At 33.5% G+C, this 20,540-nt stretch overlaps 2 protein-coding genes and 1 long non-coding RNA gene across 6 annotated transcripts in view; 2 read left to right on the top strand and 1 right to left on the bottom strand.

Annotated features, from left to right (window-relative positions):
• Window positions 1–20,540, top strand: part of LOC105831606 — an 81,832-nt gene that overhangs the window by 23,551 nt on the left and 37,741 nt on the right. The window contains exons 3-5 of one of the 3 annotated variants that reach the window (XM_036288782.1): window positions 10,083–10,322; window positions 10,466–10,685; window positions 10,789–10,971. The exons of 1 other annotated variant lie outside the window; for it this stretch is intronic. In XM_036288782.1, the coding sequence (XP_036144675.1) occupies window positions 10,083–10,322; window positions 10,466–10,669 (444 nt within the window). In that variant the 3' untranslated portion in view covers window positions 10,670–10,685; window positions 10,789–10,971. Of the gene's footprint in view, window positions 1–10,082; window positions 10,323–10,465; window positions 10,972–20,540 lie in introns of those variants that run through there. One more of the 3 variants, XM_012671837.3, reaches the window with a different exon arrangement.
• The window catches only part of LOC105833732 (doublesex- and mab-3-related transcription factor 1), a 104,681-nt gene that overhangs the window by 49,234 nt on the left and 34,907 nt on the right, over window positions 1–20,540 (bottom strand). The gene's annotated exons all lie outside the window — the stretch shown is intronic.
• On the top strand, window positions 2,842–3,637 carry LOC114255314. The gene is made up of 2 exons (XR_003626595.2): window positions 2,842–2,958; window positions 3,096–3,637. It is a non-coding gene; the product is annotated as an uncharacterized LOC114255314 (long non-coding RNA).

Below are 20,540 nucleotides of genomic sequence, written 5' to 3'. Positions count from 1 at the left end.
TTTAATTTTCAAGACCCTAAATCCCACGAATTTTTTTATTTTATGTTTAGGAGGTCAAAATCTACACAAAACGGTATTTTTACTTACATCTTTAAGATAATTGGTCGATGAAGATTGAAGATTGAATTATAAAAATTATGTTATAAATATGAAATTTAAAGTGTAAAAAGTAACGATAAATGTAATTTTTAAACTTGTTATTACTAAAAAAAAATGTCACTACGTTATCATTACATTTTCAGAAAAAGAAAAGTAACTCTGTTACTACTAGTTTATTACAAAAAAAACGTTAACGGCCTTACAAATAATGCGTTACTTCTCAACCTTGATATCTAATATGGAATATTTAAGAAATTTATATAAAAACGAAAAGAAATGTATTTTTATGTTTAAAATGTATATTTATTTTAATTAAAAATGTAAAGAAATAAATATCTTTTGTTTTCATATTTTTGCATTAAGGGGTAACATCTATGTAAAATTTTCAAAAAATTGTTGTGCCCCTGGTCTCGGGACACGGTACGAGATTGCTGCCAATGACTCCTCGGGATCAGGTTGCGTAGAAATAACGCCGAGAGTTGTAAAAAAGAGAGATATATTTGTTCTAATGTGTACAGTTCTCAAGTATTGAATCCGAATAGTTGAGTGTCGCAATGTTCAAGTACAATTCAGTATTACAAAGAACGACATAGATTCGTCGCTATGTTAATTGATACTGAGCCCACTCGTTCTCTTTCTTCGGCGTTTATATACCCCGCTTTTCAGTCTGTTGCTAGGGGATATCACTCGTGAGCACGGGCCTTTGGCCTGTGCACTGGCTTAGCCAGCAATTGCTAGCTATGTGCATTCCACCGGAAATCAGTAGATTTCGGGTGGCGAATCGGGTGGCAACCGGGTACATTGCCCGATGCAATGTCCGGCGTGAAGGCCGGTGCGACGTCCGATGTGAAGGCCGGACAGTGTCGTCTCGCGAGGTGTCACTCGACACCCTTATCAGTATCGCGCTATTACTTGTGTGAGTGCCGCACACTCACAACAAAATCGAAAAATTGTTTTGTCTTAAATAATGTTTTAGAATCTTAAAAATAAGGTACATGGTGTTATATGAAAAAAGATTTTTAAGTGGTTCTAACTAATGTTTTTATTCGCGACTCTGCGAAGAGATCGCTGGTTAACCTCTGAGGATGTTAAGCAGGGTGAGAGGACGTTCGTGGAACAGGTGTTAAATTAAATGCACTACAATTACCTGTCACGTGGACTCATCGTGATGTCCGAGTCGTACCGTATATTTATCACAGATCTTATTGAGACACGTTACATGCGGTTATTCGGTTTTGAGCACACTAATGTAATAAATAGATTGTCTAGAGTCATTAAACACTGTCCACTCACTCGGCAGAAATTATATTAATTTGTTACCGGTGACGACGATGATGCCCGTGAGCCGGTATCATGCGGCGCCGGCGTGCGCGTAGCGTGGTGAGCTTGAGCCTCTTGATGTTGATGCACTAGAGCAGTACAGATGAGATTCTCAATGATAATTAAATGAGTTCTTCCTTGAGTAATTGTCGGATGAATCTCCTATGATCTCACGAATAGATTCAAGCACCAAAAACTATGTTGAAACAATAGCACGATGAACGAAAGTGAACCGCCGCCATAGAGCACACGTACCGAAGTAGTTAATTCTGGTGATATGCGCATGCTGGCGCACCACGATCTACGCGAACGGTGATCGATAGCTGCTGCCATCTGACGTGACGGCGCGAACTCAATACATGCTGAATCTTGAACAGTTTTAAATCAAGGCATGATGCCGTCTAAGGCCTAATTCGACAACGTAATTTAATCTGTTTCGGCCCAGAATGACAAAAAATTTGTCTTCTTTTCACTTTGAGAAAAAATCGATGAATCTCAGAAACGTTATACTCGTACAGTTTTCAAGTATGCTTTTTTCGAATCCAGCCTTAGTTTATCGCTATCTCTTATTATTTTTCAAATTTTTCTTTGTTCAATATTATATTTTTATATAAATTCGCCGTTGAATTATCTCAGCCACCTGGATTTGGTGGCATAATAAGTTATAGTAAACGATGATTCTATTAATTTAATATAGCGGATCCAAGATGATGTCCTTATGGCGATAATTCCTATTTTTTCATATTTTTTGCTATTATCTCTGCACATATCTGCATATTTCATAGATTTACACGTGTATGTAGATGCCATTTCAACAAATGTAGCGAGAAAAATTAGCTCAGTACAAAAAATAAAAAGGACGGCATTTGCCATGTTTTCTTTGAAAATTTTTGTGTTTTTTATTTTTATTTTTTACACCTTTCAACGTCATAAAATGGTGCGTTTAAAGTTTTCTTCAATTGAGACACTAATACTCTCATCAAACAATATTTAGATAGAATATTATAATTTTCATGTGTAACATAACTTATAAATGGTATAATCGTTTCTTATAACTATATGATAACGGTACTAGCAGTTTCTTGGCTTATCTTTTTATTAAAAAATTGTTCGAATTTTAAGAATAATATCTATCACTAACGAATAATGAGTTTCAGTATATATTTCCAATATTTTCTACAATGTCCAAAGATATTCTGCAAAAACGTTATTCAGTGGAAAGAAAATTATAACAATTGCTGCAAATATTGCAACTTCTATTTTTAACTTCAACCTTCAGTTCTTACACTGGGCTGATAGATCGGGCACCTTTTCTTCGCCTATTTGTAACGCTATTCTATACTAAGAGGGAAGAGGGATCCGGACTAGAGGGGGAAGGGGCTTTGACATACCCTTAACTACTCTGATGCCCAAGCCGACTCACAATTAGTCCAACCCCAGCTGCTAAGCAGTGCATATAGGAAAAAAATTACGGATCCCACGGATCCAATGTAAGAAGAATGTTACAAAAAGTGTAGTATGCCGAAAATTAAAATACAGGTAACTATTGCTTGAAATGATTATTTTGTTACTTAAAATGTTTTAAATGATAAATGAATATTGATAGTGCATATGAAGTGTATATGTTAACATTATAGTGTATTTTCGTAATCTTATCAGAAACGTTCCACTCATAGGTGTAGGCTTTACCAGTAAACAAATCTAGAGAGGGGAGAACTCGAGCGGCACGAGGTGGGGAGAGAGAGAGACTGACTAATTGTAAGTGTAAGCGGCTCACGGTGAGCCAGTTGTTACTTACCTTCCGAGCAGAGCACTGGTAAACACGTGTGTTTGACTATTACTATATCATTCAATTGGTATTGTTTACATCTAGTATACTTATAATTTGTTTACGTATTTATTATTTAGAGGCAATAGAGACACGATCATCTGTTCGTCGAGATGCCGAGCTCGTTGCAGCGTACCTTGAATCACTGTAAGAATTTGAGAACAAAATGAACCTTTTCATTGTTTTTCATCCAGAAAAACGAATATTTATTAATTATAAATAATTTATTTACAAAAATGTTATATTTTATAAATATTACACTTAATTAAATAAAAAATAAAAAAATAGACCCAAACAATATTTCTTTCTATGCGAAAATGACCTAAATACGATAAAAAAGAAGGATCAAAAAAGGCTCAATTTACTGATTTTTATTTTTCAAAAAAAAAATGTTTTTTGAAATAAACCACAAAATGACTTACAGTCTTAAAGTACAACTCAAGATTTTTTATTTTATTACTAGTAAAGTTCTTTTATCTTGATTTGAAGTAGAGATATTTAATTTTGAAAAAATGTTTTTTAAAAAAGTTTTTATATTTTTTTAAATATTTAAAAAACTATTAAATTTGAAAAATTCCAAATTGCATATTTTTTTTCTTGAGATTCTGGTGTTGAATTTGAAAAAAAAAGTTTATTCTACATTAATGGGGGCAAGTCATGTAAATCGAAATTTTTTAGCAATTTTTTTTTCTTACTTAAATTTATAGGAAATTTTCCGTAGAATATTAAAAAAAATAGTAGAAACCGATTTGAGAGTTTCTTCTATGTTATTTTCGTCGAAAAAGACGGTCGAATTGGGCGGAGCACTCATGTAGACGAGTCGGAAACTCAGTCTTTCGATCCCTCTGTAATAAATGTTAACCTGACTGTGTTAGAATAATGTTCGAAAAACAGGAAGATCTGCTCTATGACCCTGGAATCGCAGATTAGCAAAAAACTGCGGTAAGTTAAAATAAATTACGATTTTTTCACAATTTTGTTACTCGAACTTTAAACGCGTTTTTCTCCAAACTACTTTTTTAAAATTGGCGTGCAAGATAACTCAGAAACTATTCATCCGATTGAGTTCTCCTTGTGTATACGTTTAGATAAATACTTTCCTCATAAATTGAACCTTTATTTGTAATTGTATTGTTTAAATAAATTATTTTTATTGCATAATTAACACGAAAATTTTTTGTAAAAATCAATACTTTTTTTTCTACGTGTCGCCATTTTTACAATTTTGCATTATTTTCTTTAACAATAGGTTCAATCGATAACGCAAACCGTACAAAAAAGAAATCTATTTGGTTTTTTGTTTTAGATGAATACAAGCAGCGTTACATTGCACGCCGACAAGTGACTTCAACGTCGACGCATTAGATTTACATTATTATTATTTATAAAATACATATTATTTTTCTGTCAAAAAATATTTTTTTAGTAGTTCAATATTACAATAACATACCCAGTGAACACAGTAATATAGCAGTAGTGTAACAGCAATGTAACCGAGTATAACAGGTTACGTTACTCTGAAATTACACGTAACTTACATGTAAGTTACAATTTCCGACTCAGCAATATAATATGTTATCTAACCGTCACACAACAGTTACAAAGAAAAATAAAATAAAATAAAAAATTCTTTTTTTTTTTAAATTATTTTTATCAACAGCACATACTAAATTTAGGATAAATTTTTATTAATTAATTAAATTTCAATTGTTATTTTTTATTTTATTCTTGCCGCTGCTAGGTTTGAACCCGGGACCTTAGGATGACGAACCTTGTACTCTACCTGCTACGCCAATTTGACTCATCGGTATGGGTACTTGTTATTGTCTACATATACCTATATGTTATAAACTGACGCAACTATATATATTATTTTTTATAAAAGCAATTAAACTTTGCAAAACATTAAAAATAAATAGCATTAATTTATTTACTTATTAATTTCATTGTTAAATTTATCTTTTTCCATAACCTTAATAATTTGATGGAAATTGCGATCTATTTAGCACTAATCTTTGAAGCGTTCAAATGATTAATTAGATAGTTAACTATATAGATCATAATTCTAAGAAAAATTGAATAGTATACATTTATTATTCTGTTTTTGTTCAGCACATGATGAATTTAGATTTTGTGAATTTTTTGTGCGCAGTAATTGTAGACAAACCGTTATTTTTGAAAACAATATCTTTATAATAATTTTTTTTATTATCAAATAGATCTGTCATTCAGGATGTTATAATGTTGTCTGATTTCTGATTCAACTACGACGCATCGTTCCGTAATAACATTGATACAAACGTGTTATGTTACGATTATACAATTTTTGTTGAATAACTGTAATGCCAAAACGATGTATAACAGCTATATCACTTGCGTATAACAAATATTACAGTAACAGGTTATTTCCATGTCATATAGCATATCACCTACATATCACAAGAATAACAATGTTAAATTACATGTAACTTCCATGTTATATTGCCGCTATAAAATGTGTTCACTGGGTACCCTGAAAATTTCAAAAGAATTGGTTGTATAATTTCCTCAAACAAAATTCCAAAAAATCACTCAATTTTCAGCGCGTTACATGACTTGCCTCCTTTAATTTGATCCAGAGATACAAGCGTTTGAAAATTGCTCGGGTCCCACAGACCCAGTGTAGGAAAAATGTAAAATTTCGATAGTATAGGAACTGAGGGTTAACGATGACTTGGAAAGTGTAATGAAAATTATGTAGATGTTACAATTGAGTAAAGCCTTGAGCACACGAAACGATTTTTTATGCTAGATTGTATGTGAGACTTATTACCCAGATAGCCAAATGCAGCGAGTTTGCTGTCAAATCGCCAACAATCGTTGAAGCAACTAATTTTGACAAACTTGATAGAACAAGGTAAATTAGCATTATGTCTGTCGAACTGAACTCACGTGAATTCTAATTCTAACAACGGCAGATTGATTGTAACATATCAGCATCAATTTGCTACTCGCAAAAAAGTGATTTGTGACAGCAACTTGACGATAACTCGTGTTGTCAATTTGTCATCCGTGATTAACAGCATATTGACAGCAAATTGACGGCAACTTCTTATCATTGGTATGCCATCCGCAACCAACAGCATGTTAATAGCAACATGACGGCAACATATGTCAAATATATGAATGTTCATATGCTGACAATATAGTCACATCTGATATTGCCTAATAACTTCTGCGGTCATCCATCCAACTCTGAACCGCCATCGACATTGCTTGACTTTGAAGATCGTACGCAACCTAGCACTTCGCGATGATCCATGAACACTTGATGCTTATGAATACATATTTGTTACATATCAGTTCAATAGATGTCAGAAACATAAAACGTATAGTTAAATAATATTTAAAAATAAATATAAATTTACAGTTTTTTACTAATTTTTACGTATGCGAAATAACATGTAGAATAACTTATAAAAATATGTTTTTATTCTGTTCTTTTGATAAAGCTAAATTATATCCCAGACAGCATACAATATTTATAAAATATTTACAAAATATTTATAATATTTATTTGAATATTTTATAAATATTTATCTAAATGACTTGTCTTTACTACTAATATAAGCCTATTATATAAATCTGTTTTGTCTGGATTCCACATTTGTTTACAACTATTAATACAATAGTATTTTACCATTTTGTTTTCTAAATATTAGATATTTATTTGGAAAAAGCAACTGAAATTTAATGTCTACAATTTAAAGCTCACCTTAAACTTTTTACAGCACTACCATTTCCACTACTATCTACTACGCATGCGCATTTTAACTTAATCCTTAGAGGGTACACCCTCCAAAAAATTACGTAAAGAGCATACGGGGTATGATACATCCCACCGTCTTTTAATGCGTGCTGTAATGACGCTATTGAATATTTTATTTTTAAAAAATTACTGAATGAAACTAACGATATGTATATATGAAGCGTAAAGTTTGCGTGGGCTATACCCTATGTGCACTTGTGTGCTTTCTAAGGATTAAAAAGGACAAGGATACCTCTTAAAACACTGTCTTTTAAATCACTTTTTAACAAAGAATTCTACCGCCGCGCATGTTCCAGTTATATTTCAGTGGAAGTAAGAAGTCAGTTAATGATAATTAATAATGTCAACAAGCAATTATTAATTGATATTTTTTAAGAAATTCAGATAAAAAGAAATAGTTCAACGGAATATTGTTTATCTCGTGTCGCTGTAAGTCCAAAATTATTTAACCTACAAAAAAGGTTATAGACAAAAGTTCTAGAGAACTTTATCATATTGATAATAACTATTTTTGTCACAAAACCAACCAAAAGGGATATTGCAAGAAAAACTGCTTTTTTTGTACAATTTTTTCAATATGGAGCCGAGCGGCAAATCCTAAAAATTGAAAACTCTAGAAATTATTTAGGATCCCAAATTACGTAATTCTTTCAAATTGCAAATCTAGATTTGATGTAAATAAAAACTATTTGTTGACTGAATTATTCAGCAACGTTTTTTATAAAATTTTAAGTTCAAGAATTATAAATATTTTGTTATTCAAAAGCTTTAGAAATGTCACAGATGTATTTTGCATTTTTTATGAAATTTCACTTTTTAGTTGAAATATTTCTGAAATATCTTTGAAAATTTTTGGTACTGTATGGAATGTTTTCAAAAATAAATATAAATATTTTTAAAAACAATCGATCGATTTTAATAGATCATTTTTATATAAAGTAATTAAAAATTTTAGTATTAGTACTTGATCTCAAATTTAGAAATTACCCTTACGGAAAAAACACTAAAAATAACACTTAAAAAATACTCAAGTTGAGCATAATTTGGGACAAGGGGTAAACACTCAATTCAGTGTAAACACTCAACTTGAGTGTTTGTTCTTTAATTTACTTTTAATTAGAGTGTTATTACTCTCAACTTGAATGTTTGCCATCTAATTGAGTGTTAATTTCAATGTTAATCCTAAATTTAAGAATAACATTGAAATTAACACTCAATTAGATAGCAAACATCCAAGTTGAAAGTAATACTCAAATTAATACTCAAAGCCAGCTGAACACTATAGTTGAATGTTTCGGTTGAACTTGTTTTTCTTGCTTTTGTTCTTATTTAACATTTTCTAATCCAATGTTTGAAGAGTGCACACTCAATATTAAGTGTATACCTTTAACCGATAGATGTACATCTCCAACGTTTCAGTGTTCACACTTTATGTTGGAAGTATATACTCATTTATTGAGTGTCATATCCAAATGTTGAGAGTATACTTTTAAATATTCAATATTTAAGTACAAATTTTGGTATGAACACACAATCATTGGATGTACACACGCAATGTTTGAGTATAAACACTCAATATTTAGTGTAAATACTCAAAATTTGAGCGTATACACCTAAATTTGGGAGTAAACTCCCAAAATCGAGTATTAATACTCAATTTTGAGTGTAAACTCTCAAAATTAGAGTGTTTTTTCCGTAAGGGTAATAGCAGACCACACGCATAATTAATAACTAACCGAATTAATATTGCACCATTAATAATTAACCGAATTAATATTGCACCATACGCCATAATTATGTATTTACACATAATATTAATATATTTTGTGAAAATATTTCTCTCTTATGGTCAAAATATCCTGAAAAAAAAAGTTTAATACGGCTCACCGATGGCTCATGGCACATAACGTGTTAAGGAGTATTCTAACCTAGAGCAAAAATTGACCTACATTTAGAGAACTAAAGAAAGACAATTTTATGTATATAATCTTTTACACACATATTTTCATGTTTGAAGAATACTTTATTAAATAGAAGAATATTTTATTACTTGTAAATATTGAATACATAAGCCTGCGAAATGCGTGAGAATTATAAGTGATTTTTTATGTAATTTTATACTTATTTTATACTCATTTTATATAACACCAAATTTATAAAAAAAATCGGCAATTCTTTTTTAAATATATTCAATTTGCTTGTATCCAATTCCTTCACTCTTAAAAGATACTATACTTCTGTGATTTCAAAAGTTCATAACTTCTAATTGATACAAATCACTGAAAGAAACGTTGGCAAACAAAATTTTAAAGAGGAAAAACAATACTACATGAAAATGTTGAACAAAATAAAAAAGAATAATTTACTCTTTCTTTAATACTTTTACAAATGTAGCTACAATCACTTTTGGATTATTTTATCCATTTATTTTAAAAATTTAACATAATTTCTGCGGTGTCAAATATTTAGCACACAAAATTATACATAAGACCATTTCTAAATCTCAAAATCATCTTTTAACACTCTTAATTTTAGTTTGTATTATATTATTCTCTTAAGTTTGTATTATATTATTCTCATTGTCTAATATTTAAAAAAACCGTTGAAAAAACGCATGTTGCTAATTGATACAATTACAATAATTCCACTCATCTAAAATAGAAATCGGAAAAAGAATTTCGATAAAAAACCCATTTAAAGCTTTATAATATAGATATAACAATTTGCCACAATCTATAAATGCTTGTAACTTTGTTATATTTTTGTATTTTAATAAAATCTTTTATAAAATATATTTGTGAGTGACCACAAGAAATCTTTAAAACGTTTAAAAAATTTTTTTCAATTTTTTTAAGTTCTTGAGTAGAATATATCCTTATTAAAACGAAAGACATCACATAAAATCATTAAGAAGATAGATTAACTGTTTCCTGTTTAATTTTCTGACCAGTTTTTTTTAGAATTTACAAAAGTGAATTACAGACAATTCGCTATGTTTTTTACATTAAAAAGTTAAATTCTTTTTAGATTACAGCTGAAGATGTAGAACTTGCAAATCAAGAATATACAGGTCTTATAGATATAGTGATGTGTTCACTGCCAGATTCTTTATTACAACCTTTGTTGCAAAAACTTCATTTAGAGAAAGTACAGAGGCAAAGCGGGGAACAAATTACTGCCAAACAATTTTTGTTCAATTGTGACCCGGCACTTCGAAGTGTTGTTGCCAAGGAGGCGTTACAATGGAGAAAGGGAAATGTAACACAGGTAATAAAAATAAAAACAAACATTAACTACTTTTTATTTATAAGATGTTTTATGCTAAATTGTATGCTGGCTAAGGTGTAAACAATAATATAAATCGCAAAAATTCCTTTTACAGTTAGTTTATCTCTACATTTTGTTTACAGGAAGACCTTATTTGGAGACATAAGGGAAAAGTACACTTCTTAAATTTAATTAATCTCATTATAAGTGCTATACGCAAATTACAAATTTTAGAGAAGCAATGGCCATACGTTCTGTATGAAATCGTTTATAATACTCTATCTGATTTTTCTGAAATGGATACATACATGAAACATTGCAGCAAGATGCTCGGAAACATTAAATAATACCTATATTTTAAAAGTAACATTAAATAATATGTATATTTTAAAAAGTAACACAACTCGATATTGCATCGCGATATTAATATGTGTATGATTTTTGATTTGATTATATTATATTGTAGAAAATGTATGACTTTGATCCACTAATATTGAAACATTAAAATATACATATACATACATACGTATGTATATACAGGAGGAAGATTTTATATTATTATTGCTATAAATATGTTGAATGTTTGCTAAAATTATTTATGTACAACACAATAAATTGTATATAAAGACATAAACTTTACTAAACTATATGTATTGAAAAGCAGCCGATAACGCATGATTCCTATTAAGTAATTTTTACTCAATGTTAATAAAAATTTTTATTTGATTTTATTGATATTTATATATGTATTTATATATAAAAAAATATATATATCAATAAAATCAAATGAAAACCTATATATCATATATGTATACAGGGTGTTACAAAAGCATCGGATTTGCTTACCATCATGCGATAGAGAATGAAAATCTAACAAGAATGTCTAATACTATTTTTTGATGCGGTAAATAGTTTCACCTTAATTCATCATTGTAATAAATCAATAAGCGCGGAGGTACAAGAGAAAGTCAGTGACGGAGAATGCGTAAAGAAGACAAAGTAAGAAAAACTTCAATAGTAATTAAATTTATTTATTATAAAATAATAAAACATTATAACAAGTGCTTCTTATAACAAGTACTCAAAATGTCCATTGTAGCTTCCAAACATTTAATTGCTCTATTTATGACACTTTCTTTTTTACTTTGTCAGATAGACAAATCTTTGTAAGACCTATAGCGATAAAATTTTTTTCGGTAATCGGCAATTCTGGTAGCCGCCTGAAAAATTCTATCGATGATTATTAGCACTCGAAGCTATAAGCTGCGGAATAAAAAATTTCTTTAGTTGAAGATACAAATTTGAAAATTTTCTAAGTCCCGTCAAAATGGAAATATTTCTCGACAGTTCTATTACCGACGGTTCTATTGAAAATTTTAGTAGCCTTCTAAAGAATTTTATCGATAATTATTAGCATTAGAAGCATTTTTTAATTTTTAATAACAAGTGAAGTCAACTTTACGTATTCTCTGTCACTGATTTTCTCTTGTACCTCCGCGCTTATTGACTTATTACAATGATGAATTAAGGCGAAACTATTTACCGCATCGAAAAATAATATTAGACATTTCTTCTTAGATTTTCATTCTCCATGGCATGGTGCTAAGCAAATCCGATGCTTTTGTAACACCCTGTATATATATTGTGGCGGTCTTATGCCACTCCAGTTAGCGCGCCTACGATATTGCGCTCACCGCATACACTGCTGCGTACATCGCTCACCACCCACACCGCGCGTCGCCGCGTCTATCAACACGCGCTCGCTAGCCGAGTAGTGCACGGCGCAGTCACCAGAGCGGCCGCGGCACTCCGGAGTAAGAAGCAACAATCCAGCTATATAAAGACCACCCGCAGCGCGGATAAAACAATCTAACTCTAGATTCAACCTTTTTGTACCTCGACGGGCCTTCACCTCGGAGCGCGCCCGTTGAGTTGATAACTTTGGGTCTCTTTACGGAGTGCGCTCGCACCAGGGCTTCCTTCTCGGAGTGCGCTCGCACCAGCGCCTCCTTCTTGGAGTGCGCTCGCACCAGGGCCTTCTTCTCGGAGTGCGCTCGACGGCAACATCCTGCCACAAACGAAAGAAGACATCTCGGCCACCACGGCCAATAAAGCTGTCACGGATTCGGACCATCACGAGGACACCACGATTCAACTTGGGACAAACCTACTGGACAGGAAGCTCATAGCTTGGATCTTCTGCCTATTCAACGGAACTGGACTCCACACTTTCTACAGAGCACGGTAAAGACGCCGAACAGGCCTAATACCGACGCCAGCGTCCAAACAAAGTCTCCAGGTGGTTCCGATATTTCCTGACCCAGTACTCCTTCCAATAAGCCAGCGACTCCACGTGCACCACGAAGGAAGTCTTGCGGCAACTACACCAGGATCTAGGCAAACCCGCAGAAGCTCTACGGAAAGTACGCGGCCTCATTATAACGCCAAGCGGCCAACGAAGAAGCCTAACATCTGCCTGACAAATCGCCCTTTTCAGGGCGACCAAAGAACTCCAAGCGGTGGAATATCTCTTAAGTGGGAAGTGACATACACATTGTTGTATCCCTCGTCTCGGGATACAGTGCGGGATCGGTGCCGATGACTCCTCGGGATCAGGTTTCCAAAAGATAACGCCGAGAGTTGATAACAAGAGATATATATTTGTTCTTCCTTTACAATTTTTTTAGCGAACCCGAAAGATGTATATCTAAGTACAGTTTGTAGATTTGACGAGCGACATAGACTCGTCGCTATTATTATTAATAATGAGCCCACTCGTTCTCTTTCCGCGGCCTTTATATACTCAGCTTTTCGGCTTGTTACCAAGGGATGTCACTCGCGGTCACGGGCCTTTGGCCCGTGCACTAGCTTAGCCAGCAATTGCTAGCTAGGCGCATTCCACCGGAAATCAGGAGATTTCGGGTGGCAAAATGAGTAGTAACCGGATATGTTGCCCGGTGCGATGCCCGGTGTGAAGGCCGGTGCGATGCCCGGTAGCAAGGCCGGACGGTGTCGTCGCGCGAGGTGTCACTCGACACCCTTATCGTTATTGCAAGTAAAGTTGGTGTGAGTGTCGCGCACTCACAACAACATACACACACGTCATTACCCCACACACACACACACACACACATATATTATATATATATATATATATATATATATATATATATATGCAATTATTGGTACCACTTTCTATTGGTCAACCGTTTTTTTGCGCCTTGAAAGGAATTTAATTGACTGATTAATTCTGCCAACTTTTTTTGAGCTTATTCTTTTCCATGTAACGCATGGAATTTTCCCTCGGCAAGATCTTTGTTTATCGTAAAAAAATCAATCATTTTTGTTAATTGCAATTGAGATGCTCTAGCAGTTCTCGTTTTCTTGCTGTAAAATAAAAAAAAACAAAATTATTTTTTCCATTTTATTTATGTAAATTATTTTATATTTGTCATAACCCGTAGGAAAAAATTATGCAAAAATTATTGCACAAAAAATTGAATATTTTTGTGCACGAATTTCTATAGTTTTTACAGATTTTTGTACAAAGTTTTTGCCTTCAGAATTTTTCTGCAGAATATTTTGGGTAATTATTTACAATTGGTATTTACAACTGGTACAGCAAAGAACGCATGGGCGGGGGAAGGACTCCGCCCCCCCTCCCCGTAATTTTTCTTAACTTAACCCAAACATTTAAAAGTCTTTTGGTTAATGTAAAAACTTTGGAAACGTACAGCGTGGAAAGTCGCAAACCTGTGTGGTATTATACAAGCATGGATGTCGTTTACTTTACGTAAGGCACTGATATTATGTATCGTATTTATGAAACGTAAAGTAAACGACATCCACGCTTGTACAATACCACATAGGTTTGCGACTTTCCACGCTGTACGTTTTCAATGTTTTTACATTAACCAAATAGCGACTTTTAAATGTTTGAGTTAAGTTAGGAAAAATTACGGGGAGGAGGTGCAGGGGGTGAGGCGAAGCTTCTCCCCCGCTTACGCGTCCTCTACATAATCCTTTGCAAATTTCTATGCTTTAAATTTTAAGAATAATAATATTTATTAAACTTTCGTCAATTTTAACTGTTAATATCTCTTTTTGCGGGGCAGAGCGATGCTTTTTTCTGCCAGATTCGTTTGTGCGGTGAGGAATGAGTTCTCGTTAAGAGGATGCTAAAGCCGTATGTTTTACCGACATTCTGTTCAACCACTTAGTTTCGAATTGAATTTACAGAATTGATAATCCTTTTACACTTTTAAAGTACGTACACAAATAAACCCAGGGACGATTAGATAAAAACCAGAAATGCAAAAAATTTTTTAAAGTTTATTTGTTTATAAAAATATTTGCTTCAAAATACAAGTTATATAGCTCATATGTACAAATGAATGGTGTTCCCGAGTTCGGAATAGATTGAGGAATAAGGCTATAATCGTCAAATTACGATTACAAGCCGTAAAAAAAGGATATTTATATAATAAAAGCACTTAAATGAATAAGATTTTTGATCACATAAATATGTTTTTTTACGGCTTGTAATCCTAATTTAACAAATATAGTCTTATTCCTTCTATTCCAAACTGCGAGACACCATTTATTTGTAAGTATAAGCTATATAACTTGTATTTTAAAACAAATTTTTTCATGAATAAGGATAAATAATGACTCTGCATTATCGACCTCAATCAAGTTTGATGAGCAGTTTAGCATCCTCTTAAGTATTACCAAAACGTTCTAGTGCAAATTAAAAAAGTATATATATGGTATTTATTAAACCTTTGTGTTAATAATATTTTTTTGTGTATAACTCAAAAACTAAGACCGAGCGGCGGTAACATGTATAGAGAAAAATTATTCAGAATGATGGCCTCGACAACATATTTGAAGGTCATCAAAATCGGTGAGGAATTACTAATTTAAATAATTACCAAATTATTTCGAAGAAATGGCCAAAAAAATTAGTAGGTTACATATTTTTCGGACTCCCCTGATTGATTATCGTTGTCGGAGTCACAACAAAGCTGTTTACCAAGAAAGTTATAAAAAAATATCAAAATTCGGAAAAGTACCAATTGTAAATAATTACCATATTTTGCAAAATTTTATGTAATTTTTTCTAAAGTTTTTTGCCTTCAAAAAAAATTACATAAAATTTTGCAAAATATTCTGCAAAAAAATTCTGAAGGTGAAGACTTTGTACAAAAATCTGTAAAAACTGCAGAAATTCATGCACAAAAATATGCAATTTTTTGTGCAATAATTTTTGCAGAATTTTTTCCTACGGGAATATACATACTTAGATGTAATTTGCGACATTTTGATAAGATCGGGGAGTTCAATGAAGGAATAATCAATCAATTTAGCTACAAAAACTGCAAACATAAATATGATAAAATTATTCGACGCGTTTTTACACAAAACAAAAAATCTAGGCAAGAAAAGTATTAATATAAAATTGATATAAAAATTCAAATATTTAAGAGTGATATGCTAACAAAAATAGTAAAATCTGTATACGTTATTGCCATGTAAAATACTCATAAAAAGATAAATTATATAATTATAGATAAAAAAATATTATTCAAATATATACATATATATATATATATATATATATATATATATATGTATGTAGTATAGTACGTAATAATAATATAATATAATAATATAATAATAATAATGTAACGCTTTCCGCGCCGCGCACTTGCACATGCTTGCACAGCACTCGCCCGCACACGAAATAAAGCAACTCGTTTCGTTTAAGAAAGTGGTTTATTAAAAGCACAAGAAAGCGGTAACTCCCGGCTTGACAGCTCAAAACCAAAAACCAAAACAAAACAAACAAACAACTTCAAAACGAAGTGACATCCGTCAGCTGACGAAGGAAATCAATATATTGATTTTTCTGAATAAAGCTTGCGTTTACACACGCGAGTTTACACTTCCCTTCCTCTTCAAAATTGTCGTCCCGACAATTGAGGGGCCCTTTCTGAATAAAGCTCAGCTTGTAGTCTCAGGTTTCCTGATGCTTCCTGCTCTTTCTCAGCTGATGCCAAGGGTTTCCGAGCTGCATTCAACCCGAACTTTCTTCTACTCGCGAATATCTTGTCATCCTCTTTCAGGAAGTGGAAGGCTTTTCGAATGGTGACTACCATTTTGCAAAGTTTTTCGCTGAGACCTTCTTGTTGACGAAATTGTACGCGTTTATCTTCCTCTTGAAGAATCTTGCGCCCTTCTTTCTTGCTTTTCGGACAAGGGGGGGGGGAATAAACCACGTGAACCTCTTCAGTCCCAAAGGACTCCCGTCTCGGCATTTGCCCTTGGTCTCACGGAAAAACCACGCTCAAAAACCGTGAGCGAGACGGACTTCAATTTTAAATCTCCATGAAATCAAATTTGAGTCGATTCTCGAACGGACGTACAACTTCGTATCCAAAATTAATTAATTCTGAAAACGAAACATTTTAAAAACAGAATAAAAACATTAACATTAAAACTAGTTCCCCTTTTGTAAGTGTGTGAACGTGTGCGGATGTAAGAACGTGTAAGGGTTTGGGCTCCGACTGCTCTACAAGCCTGTTTTCCTTCCAAGAAAGGAGCCAACTTGTCTGCATGAACAAATTTTTTCCTATGCCTCGGCGACCTACGGATACAGAAAACAACATCACTCATTTTCTTAACAATCAGATAGAGTCCTTTCCAATCATTTTGAAGCTTAAGAGCTCTTCCGAGCTTCCTTCGGGGGTTAAATAACCAGACTTTCTGCCTTTCTTGAAAAAGATCTCTAGCTTTCCGATCACACCAGGCTTTCATCCGAGAAGACCTAACTCCATAAGATTCCTAGCTCCACGAATTTTCTTTAAACATTCTTTTAAACTATCTATGTACTCATTAACAGTCCTAAGATCTGTATTCGGAGGATTTCTTATTGATAAATCCAGCGGTCTTAGATCCTTACCAAAATAAAGCTCTGCTGGAGTTACTCCGATAGACTCATGCCTCGAAGACTTATACGCCAAAAGGAACATAGGAATCCAACGATCCCAATCTCTTTGACTTTCCGAAATATATTTGGCAAGGTAATTGATGATCGTACGATGTTGACGCTCAACTTGACCATCGGACTGAGGATGTAAAGCCGTGGTCATTGTTTTTCTAATTCCAAGAAGAATCATCAATTCCCTAAATAACTTTGATTCAAAATTTCTTCCTTGGTCCGTATGGACCTCCTGAGGAACCCCATGACGAGAAATTACTTCATTAACAAAAACTTCAGCTATTGTTTTAGCTCTCATGTTTCTAAGAGGAAAAGCTTCTATCCAAAACAGTCCACCACAACTAAAAGAAATCTATTACCAGAAAAAGATTTAGGAAATGGACCCAGAATGTCCATCTGTAATCTTTCAAAAGGTGAACCCACATTGTAAATTTGTAAAGGGGATTTTGCTTTACCTGAAGGACCTTTCTTCGAAACGCAAAACTCACAGGTTTTACACCAGTTCTCAACATCTTATTTGCAAGTAGCCCAATAAAAACGCCTGCAGATTTTTTCCAAAGTCTTATTTACTCCAAAATGACCACCAGAAGCTCCATCATGAGCCTCCTTAAGAATTTCTTTAATTCGTTTACGTGGGACAATTAATTGAAATATCCTCGACCTCAAATTAGGTGTATTCCATCTTTTATATAACACTCCATCTTTAAGGACTAAGTCTTCCCAATAAGACCAATAAAGCTGTGCCGAAACATCTTCTGGGACTAACTCCGTACGAGAAGGACGTACTCCCATTTCTTTGCTCTGCAAGATCAAAGAAATACTAGGATCTTCTATTTGATCCCTACGCCATTCTTCAAGAGTTTCCTCAGTTAAAATAATTTTAGCTACAGTATTTACCGTTTTTTTAACAAATTTTTTCTCAACCTTCTCACAATAAATACAGCCTTCGGCCTTACACTCTCGTCTTGAGAGGCCATCAACATTTTTATGAACTATCCCTTTGCGATGCACTACCTCAAAATTATACTCCTGAAGTTTCTCAAGCCAATGAGCTAATTGCCCCTCAAGGTCTCTAAACGACATCAACCATTTAAGGGAAATATGATCCGTTCGGATAATAAATTTACGACCTAACAAATAATGACGAAAAGATTTTAAAGAGTCCACTACAACCAAAAGTTATCGACAGGTGATGCAATAATTCTTCTCGGCTTTACTGAGAACATGGCTGAAATAAGCTATAACTTTTTCCTTACCGTCCTGTCTCTGGGAAAGGATTGAACCTATACCGATTTTTGACGCGTCAGTGTCCAAAATAAATTCCCCCTCCCCCTTAGGAAAAGAGAGAATAGGTGAAGAAGACAAAACTAGTTTTAATTTTTCAAAAGCAGCTTGACATTTCTCATCCCAATAAATTTAACCTGTTTTTCCGTAAAAACAAAGAGAGGTTTTGCTAAAGAAGAAAATCCTTTAACGTATCTCCGATAATAGGAACAAAAACCCAAAAAGCTTCGCAATTGTTTCTTATTATGAGGAACTGACCAATCTCTAACCACCGAAATCTTCTCAGGATCAGTAGAAACACCTTCCGCTGAAATTACATGGCCTAAATATTTTATCTTTCTACCAAAGAAAACACTTCTTCGGATTAACTTTAAGATTCGACAATTTTAGCCTTTGAAACACCAAACGTAAATTCTTTAACATTTCATTAAAATCTTTTCCGAAAATAATAACGTCATCTAAATAAACTAAACAGATTTTATTTAAAATTCCCTCAAGAACCTTTTCCATCATTCGCTCAAAAGTTGCAGGAGCGTTACATAACCCAAAAGGCATCACGGTAAATTGCCAAAGACCTCTTCCTATGAAGAACGCCGTTTTCTCCTTATCTTCCTCGCGAATTTTAATTTGCCAATACTCACTTTTAAGATCAAGTGTCGTAAACCAACTATTTCCAGATAATTGATCTAAAATATCGTCAATCCTAGGAAGAGGAAAACAATCCTTAACCGTGACGGAATTCAACTTACGATAATCAACGCAGAATCTTGACCCATCCTTTTTCCTAACCAGAACCGCTGGAGAAACCCACGAACTATGTGACTCTTCTATTACTTCTTGTTTCTTTATTTCTTCTAAAATTTTGTTTCACTTCCTTTCTTAAAAGGAGTGGGACACGACGGGGAACCTGCTTAATGGAAAGAGAGTCTCCTACATCGATTTCATGAGCAACAACATCATAATTTTCAGCTACAATGTCTTCTGTAAAAACATTCTCATATTTCTGTAAGAAATCAATAAAAATTTTCTTTTGCTTCTCATCCAAATTTTCTGAATTTCCCCTATGGATTCCCTTCAAAATTTCAGAAATTTCCCCTGAAAAATTCTCTATCCGACCACAATTCAAAATTTTCTTTTTTCCGGATTTTCCTAAACCAAAAGTTTCTTCAAGAATTGATCTTAAATTCCTAAGAAATCTGCACCCAACAAACAATCGTCATTCATTTCGACCGCAAACAATGAAACTTCTTCCAAAATTTTTCCTAACTGAACTTTCATACAGACCTTAAATAAAATCGGAATCTTCTCTCCAGTAGGATAGCGTAAACAACTATTTTTCTCAAGAATTTTCCTCTTTCTCTTTTTAATAAATTTACTATTTATCAAAGAAACGTCGGAGCCCGTGTCAATTCTAAATAAACAATCTTTACCGTCCGCTTTCTTTTTAAAATAAAAATCTCGAGAATTTCCTTTAACTTTACTAACACATTTTTCCCTTCCCAAATTTTCCGGAGTATTATTTACACGAGCCGACCTCACCCCGGCGAGATCGACTACTCCGCATTTCCCTGGGTTCCTGGACACTCAAAACGGAAACGACCTTCCTTCCCGCATGACCAACACTCCTTCCCGCCCGTTCTTCCCTTGAAGTTTTCCCCGAAACGCCCGTTTTTCTTTTCCAACGAATTTTCTCGTTTTTCCTCATCCCCTTTTTTTCCTTCCCCGCTCGTGCTCGGTTTATCAGAATTTCCCCTCCATTCCATCTTAAAGAATCCGTTCCGCTTATCAAAATCCCCTTGTATAATTTTAACCGCTTTTGCCCTTTCTATTGCGAGCTTCAAAGAATTAACTCCCTCTAACTGGAGTTCTCCTTATATACCCGTCCGCGAGCGAGGAAATAAATTGCGCACACGCGATTTTATCCCGCACCT

Source organism: Monomorium pharaonis, chromosome 6 (genome assembly GCF_013373865.1).
Source record: "Monomorium pharaonis isolate MP-MQ-018 chromosome 6, ASM1337386v2, whole genome shotgun sequence".
NCBI lineage: Eukaryota > Metazoa > Arthropoda > Insecta > Hymenoptera > Formicidae > Monomorium > Monomorium pharaonis.
This window is presented reverse-complemented; position numbering and strand designations above follow the sequence as displayed.